Source organism: Lytechinus variegatus, chromosome 16 (genome assembly GCF_018143015.1).
Source record: "Lytechinus variegatus isolate NC3 chromosome 16, Lvar_3.0, whole genome shotgun sequence".
Classification (NCBI taxonomy): Eukaryota; Metazoa; Echinodermata; class Echinoidea; order Temnopleuroida; family Toxopneustidae; genus Lytechinus; species Lytechinus variegatus.
Genome location: NC_054755.1, coordinates 14715566 through 14733277, shown reverse-complemented (window position 1 = coordinate 14733277; position 17712 = coordinate 14715566). Strand labels below are relative to the sequence as shown.

Genomic DNA, 17712 nt, shown 5'->3' with positions numbered 1-17712 from the left:
TACAGATCCAACGAGAACGTACAAAACAATAGTGAAGACCTTTTGGTTATCTTCAGGAATTTCTTCTATACCCTCGCTGCTATTTGTCGAATTCATCATGATGTCATTTTCAGAAGCCATTTTGTTCATTGTCTTTCTGTGGAGAAACCGCGGGAAACGGAAAATTGATAAAGTATGCCTAGAATTGAGTCAAGTTTTTATTTCTCGTTACGGCACTAGCTTCTTGTCTCTACTCTTGAAAAGGGGTAGATCAGTGACGTAATCGGCGAATAAAGTTCACTTCTTGGTTGGAAATTTCATAAAATGTTTGTTCTTTGATTACTTTGATAATTTGGTCTTCTAGTTCGTCAGAAATGTTCATATCTCTCCAGAAAAGGCTCACTGAATTGGTAGCTTCAAACCCCGACGTAGATGGCGCTCATCATTTCGTAGAAAGTCCAACGATTGAACTCGTTCTTGAAAGGTTGCAGAACTCCAACATCAAGATCGATTTCTGAATGTCATGATGAACTATTATAGATCGTCGTGTATGCATTCCCAAAACGGTTCCATAATGAGTGCAATATGTTACGAAGATATTATGGGCCACAACTATTCACTTTCCTCGAGAGCGGTTCTTGGCTTCCGGAAGTTGTGTCTCAATTTCCGATCCAATAATCTGCAGGAAAAGATAAAGCAGAAAAACGAACATCATTCATATATGATTTATCATATCACCGGCATATTATTTCTGCAGCATTTATAATCCAATTGATTTATAATCCAACTGAGTCACAATCAATGAATTCTTGTGGTTAATTCTGTTGTTCATGCATCTCTCTTTCAACTCCATGCCCAACACCAGTCTCGTGCCTGCATGCCTTATTTACGTACACTGTTGATTTTTTGGGCGTGACTATCCAATATTGAACAAGATGCACTTACCATGCCTACATGTGTCTCAGTTTTGTTTTTATGATCGAAAAAACGCATGCGCCCTTGCTAGAAAGGGTGTGGCTACACATGCGTGAACAAACCTCCATCTATTCAACTAACGTGTTCAATACTACAGGCACGTGTTAATTTCCATATGCCTTACTGATAACATTGGTTTGTTAAATATGTTAATGTTGTGTATCTCCAGATATCTTGCACATGCGTTGTCTGATCAGAGAAGGCGGGCTTTTTCATGCTTGATTAACGCACACCTATTTTTGCTTTTAACTCACCCCAAAACGCCCAACGGATCAGGTGTTTAAATACTGATCGATGTGGGCTTTATACTCGGCTTTAATACATCTCATTATTTCCAAATTAACACGATATTCATGTGTATTAACTACACATGTTCAGCCCCGTATCTGGTCAGAGAAGGTGTGACAACTCAGACATGCATGGATGTATGAATTGCATCTTCATTTCTTTGACAAGCAATAAATGAAGGTGTTTATTATCTCTATTATTGGTCTTGATACCAGCTATGTTAAACAATTTGTATGAGAATCAACGCATATATGTAGTTAATTTCGTTGTTCATCCATGGTATGTCATTGATCACCTCAACTATTTTAAACGATCATTCCAATTTCTTTGACAAGCAATAGATAAAGGTTCATTATCTCTGTTATTGGTCTTGATACCAGATTTGTTAAACGATTTTTAATTCAATTGTATAACGATCAATGAATTCTTGTGGTTTATTCCATTGTGCATGCATGGTATGACATTAACACCAGTCGCGTGCTTGCATGCCTCATGTACGTACACTGTTTGATTATAGGGGGCGTGGCTATCCAATATTGAACATGAAGATACACCTACCATGCCTACGTGTGTCTCAGATTCGCTTTATGATTGAAAACACGCATGCGACCTTGCCAGAGAAGGTGTGGCTATACATGCATGAACAAACGTCCATCTATTATGTTCGCTATTATATGCATGGGTTAATTTCAATCTACCCTACCAATAACATTGACTTGTTAAATATGTTAATTTTAAATTGTGTGTCTCCCGACACCCTTGCACATGCGTTGTTTGATCAGAGAAAGTGGGCTATTTTATGCATGATTAATGCACACATATTTTTGCTTTTAAATCACGAAAACACCCAACGGGTCAGGTATTTAAATACTGATTGATGTAGGCGTTACACCCGGCTTTAATACATTTCATCACATGTTTTTTTAACAGCCCGACATTCATGTTGATTATTAACTCGCGCATGTTCAACCCGGCCGGCGCCCGTGTCTGATCAGAGAAGGCGTGGCAACTCCGTCATGCATGGCTATCAAAATACTCACCAGAACAGGAATAAAGTGACTGTTTAATAGGCCTACACTGCAAGGGCATCAATCTACTACTTAAAATTGATTGATACAATCTGATTTTTTTAATCGTTCGCTAGACTTGTACCTAACTTTTGTATTAAACATCCCCCACATCATCTTAAGGCATATTTCTGGGTATACTCTTAATTCATTTTCAACTGACCGTTTATTTTAATTTTTTTGGACAGTGTAATGATTTCAAATCTTATATGTACTTGGGTGGTTGAGCTCTGCTCTAATGCTTCCAATGATATGTTCTTGCTGACCAAGATGGGTCTTGTTCTTTTTGTACATGTAATTTATATTGATATTGACTGCACATTTGCACCACAGACATACATGAACACCCGTTCAATCACTAGCAAACGCACCTACACCACAAGCACCCTTGCAGTTGTCCCCTTTCTTAATTTATGGTACTTTACATTTTATCAATTTTGATGGAGTCCCTCCCTTTTATTCTTGATAATTACATAGACAATTCACATGACAGCAAATACTATACACCTCAAGAATGTAATAATATGTTTGATAGTAATTCCGATCATATTTCCCTTTTACATGCAAATTTAAGAAGTCTCAATAGAAACTTCGAATATTTTGAAAATCTCTTACACACATTAAATAATTTCAAATTTTCTGTTATAGGTATTAGCGAGACATGGTTGCATGATAATTCCCCAAATTTGTTTAAATTACCAAATTATAAGTTGATAAGGGCAGACCGCAAAGGAAAAAGAGGCGGAGGCGTGGCCTTCTATATTATTGATAAACTAAAATTTAAGATCCGTTCCGATGTGAAACTCTTGCATGCAGAGTCTTTGTTCATTGAAATTGAAAACACAGGATTTAAAAATATCATCATAGGTTTGATTTATAGACCACCAGGCTCTAATCTTGATTTGTTTTGTGAGGAGCTAGAGCAATATTTACATGCAATAGGTAATGAAAATAAACGTACTTTTATTTTTGGTGATTTTAATATCAATTTCATACCCTCGGTCGACAGTAATCACTCAATCAATTTTATGAAACTAATGTACTCATTCGGCTTACATTCATTCATCAATAAATCCACTAGAATCAACCCAAATTCATCAACTCAAATTGACAATATTTTTTCCAACGTACATAGCAACATGAATAATAAAATGATAGGAGGAATTCTATGCTCTGAAGTTTCAGACCACCTACCAATATTTTTAACTTGTGAAATGAAATTACCGTGCCCCAAATCAATTAACCAACGCTCATATCGAAAAGAATCTAAACGTAATATTGAATTAATGAAGCAAGACTTATTACTTGAGGGGGGGAGGATGTCTATAATGAAACTGACGCAAACACATCGTATAATCTCTTAAATGATAAATTACAACATTATTATGAAAAGAATATTCCCATAGGAAAAGTAAAAAATAATCGAAAAACACCCAAACAACCATGGATAACAAAAGGTTTATTAAAATCAATACAGACACGTAATTGCCTTTACAAGTCACATTTACGCAATCCTACTGAAGCCAATTTGAAAAAATACAAAGAATATCGCAACAAGTTAACAAAAATAATTCGTTTATCACGTAAAATGTATTATACTAATAGAATGAAAGATGCCAGTTCAAACACTTATACTACCTGGAAAATCATCAAAGAACTAATGGGAACAAGTGCAGATCCCCCACCTACTGATGACATGACTTTAAATGGTTCCAAAGTTGACTCTTCCCTTCATGCAAACTCATTCAATTCATTTTTCACAAATATCGGACCCGAACTTGCAAGCAAGATCAATAGCCAAAATGCGCATTTCACAGATTACCTCCCCGAACCTAATCCACATTCATTTTTCCTGAACCCTACGAACCCCACAGAAATTCTCAACATTACACGGTCTCTTAATAGCTCCAAATCTCATGGGCATGATAAAATTAGTATGTCTCTTTTAAAAGAAATAATTCACCAGCTTGCAAACCCTCTAAGTCATGTTTTTAATAAATCTCTATCACAAGGTATATTTCCTGACTTATTCAAAATCGCCAAAGTCAATCCAATTTTCAAAAAAGACAATCCTCATGAAATAAGCAATTATCGCCCTATATCTCTTCTCCCTAGTATATCCAAAATCCTCGAGAAAATAGTTTATAATAGACTTTATGAATTTATCAACAAACACAATTTATTAATTTCTAATCAATATGGCTTTAGAAAAAATTATTCAACAAACTTGGCTTTAATCCAAATTTGCGATAAAATAACAAACGCCATAGCCAACAAAGAGCATGTCATTGGTATATTTTGTGACCTCAGTCATGTCAGTAAGGCGTTCGATACACTTAATCATAATATTTTACTTTCAAAACTTAATTATTATGGTATTCGCGGTCAATCACTCCTTTGGTTTAAAAATTATTTAATAAACCGAAAACAATATGTCACATTTAATGGCAACGATTCTAGTTTACTTCCAGTTCAATGTGGTGTCCCTCAAGGCTCTATTCTAGGCCCGCTTTTATTTTTATTATATGTCAATGATATTATTAATACATCTTCCATTTTATCATTTGTATTATTTGCTGACGACACAAATATATTTTTTTCTCATAAAAATATAACTTCCTTAAACAACATCTTAAATATTGAATTAATTAAAGTTTCACAGTGGTTTAAAGCTAATGAACTATCCTTGAACTCAAAAAAGACCCACTTCATCCATTTTAAACATTCTCATATTACAGATTCTCCAATTCACTTACAGATTGACGGCACACCATTAGAGCGGAAGACTCAATCTACATTCTTAGGCGTCATCATAGATCAAGCTTTGTCTTGGAATGAACATCTGCACCATATCACTATAATGTATCTCGAGAAATATTGGATTAATTTCCAAGTTGAAATTTATTTTACCACACAAAACTTTATTTCTATTGTATAATTCGTTAATACTCCCGTATGTAACATATTGTAACGTTGTTTGGGCTAATTGTGGTTCCACAAAACTTACTTCTATTTCTAAATTACAAAAAAGAGCAATTCGCATTTGTACAGGATCACATTATTTGGCTCACACCGATCCTTTATTTTTTAAACTGAAAACATTAAAAATTGCCGACTTATATACTATTCAAATAACTATAATTATGTTTAAATATATTAACAATCTGCTCCCTTCGTCCTTTGATAACATGTTCAAATTTAATAGTTCTGTCCATACTTACCCAACGCGCATATCCGGAAACTTTCATCTCTCTAACCCCAGACTGTTAATTGCCTCTAAATCAATACGACACCATGGTCCTGACATTTGGAATGGTCTTCCAAACAATATTAAAACGTGTTCAACCATATACTCATTAAAAGCCACTCTAAACCCCACCCTCCAAATTAAAACATTCACTCAAATATTCACATTCGCTATTTAATATTCTGATTTTACTCAACTGCTATACACAGCACCAGCACCTGCACTTGCAATGCACCCACTTGGTCAGTAAATATCAATCTTAGTCACGAATCTTTTATGAGGCCGCCATCAATTCAAGCCTAACCGCTCACGATGGCGGTCTCCTGCGTTCATTTATTACATTATATGTATATGTTTACATTTATAAAAGATTAATTGATACTCACATCCTTATTTGTATTTATTATGTAATATGACCACATTGTTTATATTATGAATTATTTTGTATTTTGTAATTGTAAATAATTTTGTATTGTGTTTTTGAACGCAGAAATAAATGCAAACAAACAAACAATATATAGATATAATGGACATGCACATCTTTTTATTGGGGGGGGGGTATGATTCCGAAAATATTATCTATTGGTTATACTTTTATTTTTTCGATTCTAGTAATTAGTCAGAAAATAATTATCCGCTAACGAACATCAGTATTTAGCGCCTTACAAATTTTATTATTGTTATGGCCATGTCATGACTATTGGGTTTTTAACACTATGATTCAAGATTATATCACGATGTGGAACGCCATGATGTAGTGGTTCTGACTCTCGCCTTTCAATCAAAAGGTCGTGGGTTCGAATTTCACCTCAAGCACTAATTTACTTCTGCAAGAAATATATCCACATTTGCTGCACTCAACACAGGGGAGGTGAATGGGTACGCAGTAGGATGTGTTCCTAAATACTCATAGCGGCCCAGCTACTGTCGGGATGATAATATGATATTAAGTATAAAGTGCATAAAGCACTTTATACTTAATATGTCATGTTTATATACCTTTAAGTAACATGAAATCTGAACCAGTAATTATTTTGATGACCATGAAATTAAGTAACTATAAAAATCATAATGACGAAAAAACCAGTAATAATACTAAATCATAATTAATGACCAACCATCATTATCATTCTTTTGCTTTATCATAGTATCTGACGTGATAAAAATGCTTAATTCAAGTGCAAATATCACAAGTCATTTCCTGTTCATAAATACCCCCTTTTTATTATATTAATGTGTAATAAAGAGTCATAGGAATAGTTTCGATAGGATATAAGTCATGTCTATTATTCCTAGGACGCACACTAAACAGGGTTCATTTAACCTAAGAGCTTGTTTAGAAGTACTTAATTCGGAAGTCAGCTCTGAAATCAAGATAGTTTTCATCGGCGCGGAAAAATGAAGATAACAGACAGGCTAGAGTCGAGATACCGAATATCATCATGATCATTATTGGAAAATGAAAGTCATCAATTTTTCAAAAGTGATCATATCATATTATAAGTGTCAATGAGCTTGTGGCAGAAAAAAAAGATAAATCTGAATTCCGCAAAGGCATGTCGAGAAATCAATCCCGCTCGCAAGCTATGAGTTTATGAATTATATGCCAAACAAAATATCATGCTGCCCTCTGGTGGCAAAATTGTCAAAATAATTATATGGATATGGATATTTGGAGGTGTCGTGGTCTAGCGGTTCCTTGTGTTTTCCTTGAGCAAGAAATTTATCCACACTAATTATGGTTCACTCAACTGAACATGTCAGTGCTGTGTCCATTTGTTTGCTTTTATTTAAAGCTTATTCCAAATGGTACAGGGTCACTTGTTTTCGACATTATTAACTTCATTTAAAGGGGAATCCAGCCTTGGTCATGAAATATTGTGTTGGAAAGGAGAAAAATAACTAAAACAGAATGATGAAAATTTGAAAGAAATCGGGCTAGTAATAAGAAAATTACGGCTGCTTTGAAATTGAGATGCCTAAGACCATGTAGATATCAAATTGGCAACTGTTTATATTATGACATGGGGCAAGACAAACTTTCCCAAATGCCATGGATGCTACTTTCATGGGTATTTACTTATTCCCCTGGGGCACAGATAGTATAGTGTTTTCTGCTCTCTTGAAAGAAAAATATAATTTAAAGTAAAACTTTTATAATGACATTTAGCCATTTTTTGGAGTACATGGAAGAGTAGTCCTTACCTTACATCACTATGACATCACATATGCAGCCAATTCAAAGTCCCTACGGTTAAAGTGATTACTGATATTTATAAACTTTTAAATTTATATCTTTCTTATTATTTGTCCGATATTATTCAAACTTTCACCTATCAGCTTGTCAGATATTTCTTTTTCCTCTAAAAACAAGTTTTTATTTGGGTAGGATTCCGCTCTAGAATAATAATGATCTACTTTGTTTATTTTTTAGGTAAAATGAAATGAGATAATTGTGTTTATAATATTGGTTTCTTAAGCTTACAGTAAGATAAAAGAAACCATTTTAAAAATAAGTTATTCTCAGACAGAACATTAGAGCTGTTTGTCACAATTGGCTTTCCATAGAATAAGGGACACAGTCTGTTAAGCTCGTATTCCCACCAATCTACCTTCTATCAATCCCTTGCCGTTTCTCACAAAATCATAGCGACATTGAGCGTCAACTCTGGGAATTAAGGGTTAAAGGACAAATTATCCATAATAGATAGCTCTGTTCAGGGTAATTATGAGTTTACCAGATTGATCCTTTTTTCAGGCACACGGTTCCCAGATGTAGAGGATACCAAGTGATCGGGACCAATTCCCATCGATCATGTATCATACTCTAAGCTCAAAAACCCTTTCCTCCCACAAAGAATAAATAAATAAATGAATAAATAAATAAATTAATCAATGAATAACAAAAATATATATAAAAATGAATAAAAATGAAGATAAATGAATGAAAAAATAAATAAATAAATGGATAAACAAATAAATGATTTATAAATACTTTTCTTCTTAGAATTGCTTTGTACGGATGCGTCAAACAGTCGCCAACATTAGCCATTGAGGTAGCATTATCTTTGATATAAATGAGCTAAGGTTAAGATTCTTTTCCAATTTGCTGCTTCTACCCAGACAATTATCTATCTTCGTCGATCCATTTCCAAATGGACCTATTAATGCATCGTCGGTCGTATAGAGACGATATCTGACCCTCTCCCGGTCATTTATTTTCAATCTCATCACCTATTGATGCGGTAATCAGGGTTGCCATGGAAACCATATTACCAGCAAGTTCCTTGAAAGTTGAGACTCTTATTTACGAAGGGTAATGATAATTGGCAATTGCAAAGATTGAGGGGGGGGGGCAAAGTCGAAGCTGGCGACGTTATCCAAATGACAAGGACGTGTGCCATCACATTGGGTAATCGCGTCCGGTCGGACAATCGCGTAAAAACCCCGAATGGTCGAGAAAAGTACCCCTAGATTCCTGGAATGTCGGATCCAATTTACCCGATCCTTTCGGGAAATCCGGGACATTATACTAAATGGGTATCGCCTAATTTAGGCGATAGCTAAAGGAAAACGAGACAAAATGGTAAACTGGTTAAAAGGACAATGCCAAACGGTTGGTAGTACGGACTGGTTGTTGACAAATTAGGATTAGGGTGCGTTTATGCGCCACTTTTTTACCCTAGAATCATAATATGAATCATGATTCAGATCATGATTCTGCAGAATCACGATTGCGTTCAGTCAAAAGTGAAAGTAAACGTCTTTCAAATCACATACATGAAACGCGGAAAAAGGGGGCATTTGGAAAGACGTGTCTGTAGAATCACGAACGAAAACGGTCGTATAAACGCAATCGTGACTTGAATCATGATTCTATGACATGACTCTTGCCAAGCTCAAGGTGCTCTATATGCTCATTGTAAGTACATGATTATGTACTATACATGCATTTCTTGTCATAATTATACAAGTTCTGTGTTGGTCATCGCATCGTCCACTACTTTTCTCTTTTATGGTCTTGTCTTCAACTTCTAGTAAATGAATTAATCTAGTTCTAGTAAATGAATTAACTGGGCAATGATCTCACTTGTTGTTGAGTAAACAGTATCAATATTAAACTGGATCTACGCTGAAATCCACTTCCAAACACCATTTTGGATAAACCAACAAGATGAATAGGAGCATATGGACCCTATGATAGCAGTAAACAAAATGAGGCACAGACTGAATTCTGGAAGCAAAAGATTTTCCGAGAGCCCAAAACACGTGCGAAAAACTTCCTCTGTCAAACTGCGCACTAGTGATGCGCACTGAATTGGCCCGAATCTGAGGAAAAACAGCATTGGAACAGTAGCGTACCTAGGATTTTCCACAGGGGGGGCAAAGTCGTCCGCCCAAAAAATTGACAAAAAAGGTCTTCAAGCTCGTTAGGGGGGCAGGGATACGTTTTTTGCATGGGTTGTGACTCGTCAGGGGGGGGGGAGACTACCCCCTGCCCCCCCCCCCCGTAGGTACGCTAGTGCATTGGAATGAAGGTTGTTTAAACGCTGATTCTGTGATATTGTGATTCATGTTTGTGTTGTGAATCATGATTCAAATCATGATTCTGGCATGAGGTCGCATAAACATGAGATCAAAATGGAAAATTTGTTTTGATAACAGATTTGCAATAACAGTTATAATCTACTGAAATCGATTAATTAGATTGGCAGATAGTAAATCTGTTACAGAAATGTGCATTTGTTATTATAACTAGATTTTATGGAATGTGACCCTGATCATAATATGAAGCTCACTTCGAAAGCAAAATATTTGTCGAATGATAATAATGATACAAATTTGCGGAAAAATCCTACTACTTTTTATCCTATTTTCAATCCTAAAATCTCATTTTTTTTTAATTTTGACCCCCCACCATCATTCTTACAAGTTTCAAAATTATACTACTAGAGGGTCCCTTTGAGAGACGCTTTCCGCCCAGTGGGATAGAATCCTACCAGCTCTTTAATAGCATAGAAAGCATGCGCCTGAATAATGTACAACCTTAAACAGTTGTGTCTACTATGAATGTACCTATACAGTAATTGGACTTTGGTTCCTCGAGCTGATTCAATATGAATGAGTAATAAATAAATTATGGTAACGATATTGTGTGTGACGAAACACATTTCCATTATGAATTTAATCCTGAATAAAGTGCAATATTTACGTACAATACATAATCATCGTACTGCAGCTAGTTGCCTTTTCTCACTCTTTCCTCCTCTATAGCCCCCCCATTTTATTTATGCTTTTACATGGTGCGATAGAGACAGGTGCGGCTCTACTTTTTTTTTTGGGGGGGGATAGGACCATGCCCTTTTCCCGAAAAGGGGAAGGGGCATTACCTCTCAATTCAAAGGATTTAAAATAAATCCAGATCGGCTGTGAATATAGTGACCGGTCAAATATTAGATTTAGTTTCAAACCTTGTAGATTTAATTATAATTCTATAAGATTTTAATTTAAATCTTTTAACATTTGAAAACTAATCCTATTTTTTTAAAAATAAGTCCAACACTGGACGTCCTGTCCCCCCCCCCCCCACCTACATTAAAATATACCCTCGTCGGTGTCGCCCTCGAAGAGAGAAAGAAAAGGTAAGGACGAATGTTTGATCTATGTACGTGAATTATGATTACCATTTTGTACCCTTATAATGTATTTCCATTCATTTAGCCCGTTGTTCATCGATGAGCATTCAGTGACTCAATACACTACCGTGTGAGTAAAAAAAAACAACTTGACACCTGGCAAACCAATAATTAAAGGAAAAAAATATATCATGAACACAAAATTATAAAATATGGCCTGAACATGCTGAAAGAGTATGTTTTCCTAAATAATTTGAAACAATTTTTTTGTGGTATGTGCTAACGCTTCGATGACCAGGGTCACGTAACACAAAGGATAGCGATTAATCCTACGCTTGATTTTTACGATTAATTGTACATTGTATTCAATGCAATCAATCATAGAAAAATGTTCTACGATCATTGCTAAACTTTGTGTTACCGCACCCAGGAGGCATTCTTGGCAGTGACATAAATTTTGATTTGCACTAAGGTAAGCCAAGACCTGAAACGCGCACAGGATGTTCTTTGATACTTGATTACTCTTACTAGAGTACTAGACCAATAAACTTTCAAAGTTATGATGGTGATTCAACTTGGCCAAAGTATATTGATCTTGATTTTGTGACCTGAAACTCGCACAGGACGCCGCCGCCATCGGAAAAGCGGCGCCTATATATGGTCTCACTCTGCTTCGCAGGTGAGACAAAAAAGCAATGCTTTTGGGAACATAAAAAATGGGTAAGTCCAGAACGTAGCGTACTAGCGGCTAACGGTAGTGTAGAAGTGAGTAACCACGAAAAATCACAAATTTGAGGGTTTCTGAAACGGGGAAAATAGGAATTTTTTTGGCATTCTATAAATTGCTGATGCTCTGGAACGGAAATTGAGGCAGCGAATGGGGTTAATACGAATCAGACATTTACATTACAGTGTACATTTATACCACCCCCGTTTATATTCCTATTGTTTGAATTGTGTACAGGTCATACTAAAGTTTCAAGTGCATTTTATAATACATTGTGTTGGTACGGGCAAGAGGAAGACTATTACCAGGGTGTTTGGAGGAGAATTACCTGCTAATACATATGGGAGTAACATAATAAAGCAACTCCCTGGTAATACTAAGATTAAATATAAAGAAAGACAATAAAAGTACTGCATAGAACTAATGATCTGACTAATAACGACTTGTAAATACACTTTTTCCATTCCTCTTTTCACTTCCAATATTACCTGCATTATCTTTCCTTCTCTTTACTTCTCTTTATTTCACGCTCTCATTACCCTCCTCTCTTCTCTACCCCCCCCCCCATCTCTATCACACACCCACACACGCTCGCAGCCACGCACCCCCCCCCCCCCCTCTCTCTCTCATTTGGCCTCTATTCTCTCCGTGCTCGTAAGTCCATGATTTTCTCGAACTGTTTGTTACTCTTGTTCCCGTTCTATTTCGTTTCCTTATCTTTGCCAGAGTCGCTTTCCCAGTTCCCGTTTATCATCTCTTATATTTTCATGTATTATTATTATGATTGGCATGGAACTCGAGGCATTATTATTAAAGAAAAGCGAAAAGTGCGAACTCCTGTTATCAATAGATTGGGGTTCGATCGACTCGGTATGAATAGCTGCTATTCATTTTGATACAGAGTACTTTACGGTCATGCATTTAAAGGGATGGTCCAGGTTGGGGATGTTTATGTTTATATTTTTTTTTGCTTTTTCAGGGGTTCTCCTTGTCTTTCTCTCAATACGTAATTAGTTATTTGCTGTGTTTCTTTTTTTCTCTACTGTAACAATGATTTATGGTTAATTGATTTTCATTTGTAGAATGTGAAATCACACTTGTAAGATAAATGTATGTGCAGACAGAAAGACGAATAAATATCTTATCTTATCTTATATCACAATATTTACAAAGCAAAATGCTGATAATTTCATCGAAATCGGATAACAAATAATGAAGTTAATTAATTTCAAATATTTGCATGATTCCGGTGAAACAGTTTTAGAATAGGCAGTCTTTATAAATATGGAATCAATCGTAGATAATATTCATTACGTGGGCTGATGATGTCATATCCAACCTTGTTCTTTTGTATTTTATTATATGTAAATAGGTATATCCACATTTTTTTTTCTACCAAGAACTAAAACAATTGGATTGACAACTAATTTATAAGTGCATATATGTCTCCATTATGAAATGAGTTGCGGCAATAAATAACTATAGTTATTTATTGCCGCAACTTATTTCATCATAATGGAGACACATAATTTACACATATATGAAAAAAATGAAACATTGTGATTTCATGTAATAACATAAGAAAAGGAATATTAGTAATGTGACATCTTCAGCCCACCTAATGAATATTCATTACGATGTGCATATACATGTAAATGTTTTAAAAAAACATTGCTAAACTTCAAAATTCAATATCTTCGCTATTTGTTATCCGATTTTGATGAAATTTTCAGTATTTTGCTCTGTGAATTTTACTTTATTAGATATAGATCTTTTCAGCCCGGACCATCCCTCTAAGCTTCTTTTGCAAAATCGTGGGATTATCTAGAGGCCCCAGCATCCATGTCTGTACTAAAACATTGGACTCAGGGAGAAAAGGGCAGCTCCTTAACCCCCCCCCTTGTTCCCCGGCAGCACCCATGTCTGTACTAAAACATTGGAGTCAGGGAGAAAAGGGCAGCTCCTTACCCCCCCCCTTCCCCCATCCCCCGGCAGCACCCATGTCTATACTAAAACATTGGAGTCAGGGAGAAAAGGGCAGCTCCTTAACCCCCCCCCCCCCTTGTTCCCCGGCAGCACCCATGTCTATACTAAAACACTGGAATCAAGGAGAAAAAGGGCAGCTCCTTACCCCCCCCCCCCCCCCCCATCCCCCATTCCCCGGCAGCACCCATGTCTGTACTAAAACATTGGAGTCAGGGAGAAAAGGGCAGCTCCTTACCCCTCCCCCCCCATCCCCGGCAGCACACATGTCTGTACTAAAACATTGGAGTCAGGAAGAAAAGGGCAGCTCCTTAACCCCCCCATCCCCGGCAGCACCCATGTCTATACTAAAACATTGGAGTCAAGGAGAAAAAGGGCAGCTCCTTACCCATCCCCTCGCAGCATCCATGTATTTTAAAACTCCACCTTTCAGAACTGAAACCGTACCTTCAAACCGCCAGTAGACACAAAAAGTTAGGAACTGACAATGACCAGGATAAGATCTCTAGAAAAGGATTCAATGATGAGTTTATTCTGATATAAATTAGGAATTAATATACGGTGAATAAGAAAAGTAGCATTGTTCTAAAGCAGTATGTTAAGTGTTCACGAAGTTGAAAAATAATAAGAAGAACATACAGAAGTTGTTTTTTCTATTTCCTCTATAACCAGATGTACTAGAAAAATGCAAAGGTCTGCAGATGAGTTTCCAGGTCTATCTCTCATCGAAATTCTATGTATCTTCCTCCTCAAAATTTGCTAGAAGTGTCAGTACCCAGTGTGCATGAAGAATATGGCTTAAAATGCTTTCTCTTTTATCCTACATTTACAAGTATAATTCTCAAGGATGACAGTACCACTCTGCATTCTAGAACTTATCAAATCTCAAAGAAATTGAATTAGTTGTATCATCAGCAATTCGGGAATTAGTATAGTAGTAGTAGTAGTAGTAGAAGTAGTAGTAGTAGTAGTAGTAGTAGTAGTGATAGTAGTAGTAGTAGTAGTAGTAGTAGTAGTAGTAGTAGTAGTAGTAGTAGTAGTAGTAGTAGTAGTAGTAGTAGTAGTAGTAGTAGTAGTAGTAGTAGTAGTAGTGATAGTAGTAGTAGTAGTAGTTGTAGTAGTAGTAGTAGTAGTAATAGTAGTAGTAGTAGTAGTAGTAGTAGTGGTGGTGGTGGTGGTAGTAGTAGTAGAAGTAGCAGTAGTAGAAGTAGTATAGTAAAAGTAAGAGTAGTAGTAGTAGTAGTAGTAGCAGCAGCAGCAGCAGCAGCAGCAGTATTAGTAGTAGTATTAGTAGTAGTAATAGTAATAGTAGTAGTGTAATATTAACAGCAGCAGCAGTAGAAGTAGCAGTAGTAGTAGTAGTAGTAGTAGTAGTAGTAGTAGTAGTGGTAGTGGTAGTAGTAGTTGCAGTAATAGTAGTAGTAGCAGAAGTAGAAGTAGCATAGTAGTAAAAGTAATAGTAGTAGTAGTAACAGCAGTAGTAGATGTAGTATAGTAGTAGAAGTAATAGTAGTAGTAGTAGTAGTAGTAGTAGTAGTAGTAGTAGTAGAAGTAGTTGTAGTAGTCGAGGATATAGGGAGACAGCTATACTACTATTACTACTACTACTACTACTATTACTTCTACTACTATACTACATCTACTACTGCTGTTACTACTACTACTATTACTTTTACTACTATACTACTTCTAGTAGCAGTAGAAGTAGTAGAAATAGTAGTAGTAGTAGTAGCAGCAGTAGTAGAAGTAGTATAGTAGTAGTAGGAGTAGTAGAAGTAGTATAGTAGTAGAAGTAGTAGTACTAGTAGCAGTAGAAGAAGTAGAAGTAGTAGCAGTAGTAGTAGTAGTAGTAGTAGTAGTAGTAGTAGTAGTAGTAGTAGTAGTAGTAGCAGTAGAAGAAGTAGTAGTAGTAGTAGTAGTAGTAGTAGTAGTAGTAGTAGTAGTAGTAGTAGTAGTAGTAGTAGTAGTAGTAGCAGTAGAAGTAGTATAGTAGTAGTAGGGGTAGTAGAAGTAGTATAGTAGTAGAAGTAGTAGTAGTAGTAGTAGTAGTAGTAGAAGTAGTAGTAGTAGAAGTAGTTGTAGTAGTCGAGGATATAGGGCGGCAGCTATAATACTATTACTACTACTACTACTACTACTTTAGTAGAATTAACAGCATTATCAGCAGTAATATTAGTAGCAGTAGACAGTGAACAGGTGAACAGTATTTTTAATGCGCCGAACTCCACCCCCCCCCCCCCCCCCCCCTCCCCTCCGAATCTCACACCACCATCATCATGATCGCTTTTTATTTCATATCAAACTTTTTTATCATAGATCACATATGATATGAACCTCTAGAAAATCGTAGACAAAGAATAAACATACCGCGTTATCTGTCCTATACAAACATCTGTAACAGTGGAATAGTTCGTGGGAACTTCCTTTCTGACCAACTCAATTCAACCATGGAAATCCTGCTTAAGTTGTGACATTAGCATCCAAAATGTTATATGCATATTTCAAACAGTATTAAATGAATGACATGTAGATGAGCTAGCTGCGAATCCTGCAGTAATATACGCGTCCTTGTATCCAAATGTATTCATCCGGATTTGCTGCTCGCCCTAGAAATAAAGCGCAGTGCCAAAAAGCGTGAGGGCAGACACGTAAACGCATGTGTGCTCTGACTCGTGAACAGTGTAAACAAATTCAGTGGGGGCGAGAGACGGGGGGGGGGGGGGGGGGGGGGTTATGGGGGCAGAGTAAGAGGGTGATAGAAAGAGAAGGGTTGATAGACAGATGGATAGAAGGATTGGGAGAGACATGGGGAAATAGACATTCATTCATTCATTTATTTATTGGTTTCTGCAACATTTTTCATAAACACATTTTCAAAGAACATTCAATAATGATACAGGTAATAAATTAACTGACAAGCAAAACATTGAAAAAAAATGCAGTTTCTATTACAAATCGATTTTTAGAAGGTTGCAGGGGTTGCAACTATAAGCTAAATTTAACTGCGTGACAGTCCTCTATGTATGCTTCTATATCACTTAAACCCCCCCCCTTTTCATTCTAGTTTATATAAAAAAAGGCTCGCAATTTGCACTCGCATTGTTAAAAATGCGTCTTATTTATGATTAGAAAATGCTTAAATTGTTAATATTTCAAGCTTCAATATCAACACATTCCATTAAGCATATTAGATTCAATTTATATTTTTTTAGTGGAACAAACCTATTCTTTTCCTGATTAAAAAAGTGCATAGAATGACAATATTCTTTTCAGGTCAGAATCCCAAGATTGTTGATGTGCACATGGATATATCGATACATTTCACCTTAAAAAAAAAACAAGAAGAGATATGTTGTAAATTCTGGACTGAAAATCATGATCTTTATTTGGTTATTATTGGAGATTCAAGAATTCTTAGAAGTATACTGTAAAGTTTTAATTTCTTGCTAATTTTGTGATATGAACACTTTAAAAATTAGCGGAAAATTATTCGATTGTTTTGAGTAATGTTATGAAGCTTGATATATCAAAACATTGCTCCTTGATTAGTAAAGATCCATAACACCGATAAAGGGCGATGCTAAATTCAAATTAAAACTTAGGCATAAGACAGAACAGAATGATGATTACATTTCATGATTAAAAGAATATCTAATTATTTAACGAGATTATGATAAAAAAACGTTATTATTTCACAATATGTTGAAGCTTTAGCATACAACACAAGCAATCAAAACTAACGAGATTTCGCTCAAATAACCGTTATCATGTTCTTATTACCGTATGGTTGTATTTTTTTATTTACAAACC

The 17712-nt window shown here is 35.9% G+C and overlaps 1 protein-coding gene across 5 annotated transcripts in view; it reads right to left on the bottom strand.

Annotated features, from left to right (window-relative positions):
- The window catches only part of LOC121429851 (galanin receptor 2a-like), an 18604-nt gene extending 2145 nt beyond the window's left edge, over nt 1-16459 (bottom strand). The window contains exons 1-2 of one of the 5 annotated variants that reach the window (XM_041627099.1): nt 16270-16459; nt 1-658 (exon numbers count right to left, since the gene is read on the bottom strand). The exon at nt 1-658 is cut by the window's left edge and continues 63 nt beyond it. In XM_041627099.1, coding sequence (XP_041483033.1) covers nt 1-129 — 129 coding nt within the window. In that variant the 5' untranslated portion in view covers nt 130-658; nt 16270-16459. The other 4 variants (XM_041627097.1, XM_041627098.1, XM_041627100.1 and 1 more) reach the window with 4 other exon arrangements.
- Nucleotides 16460-17712: the final 1253 nt, after the last annotated feature.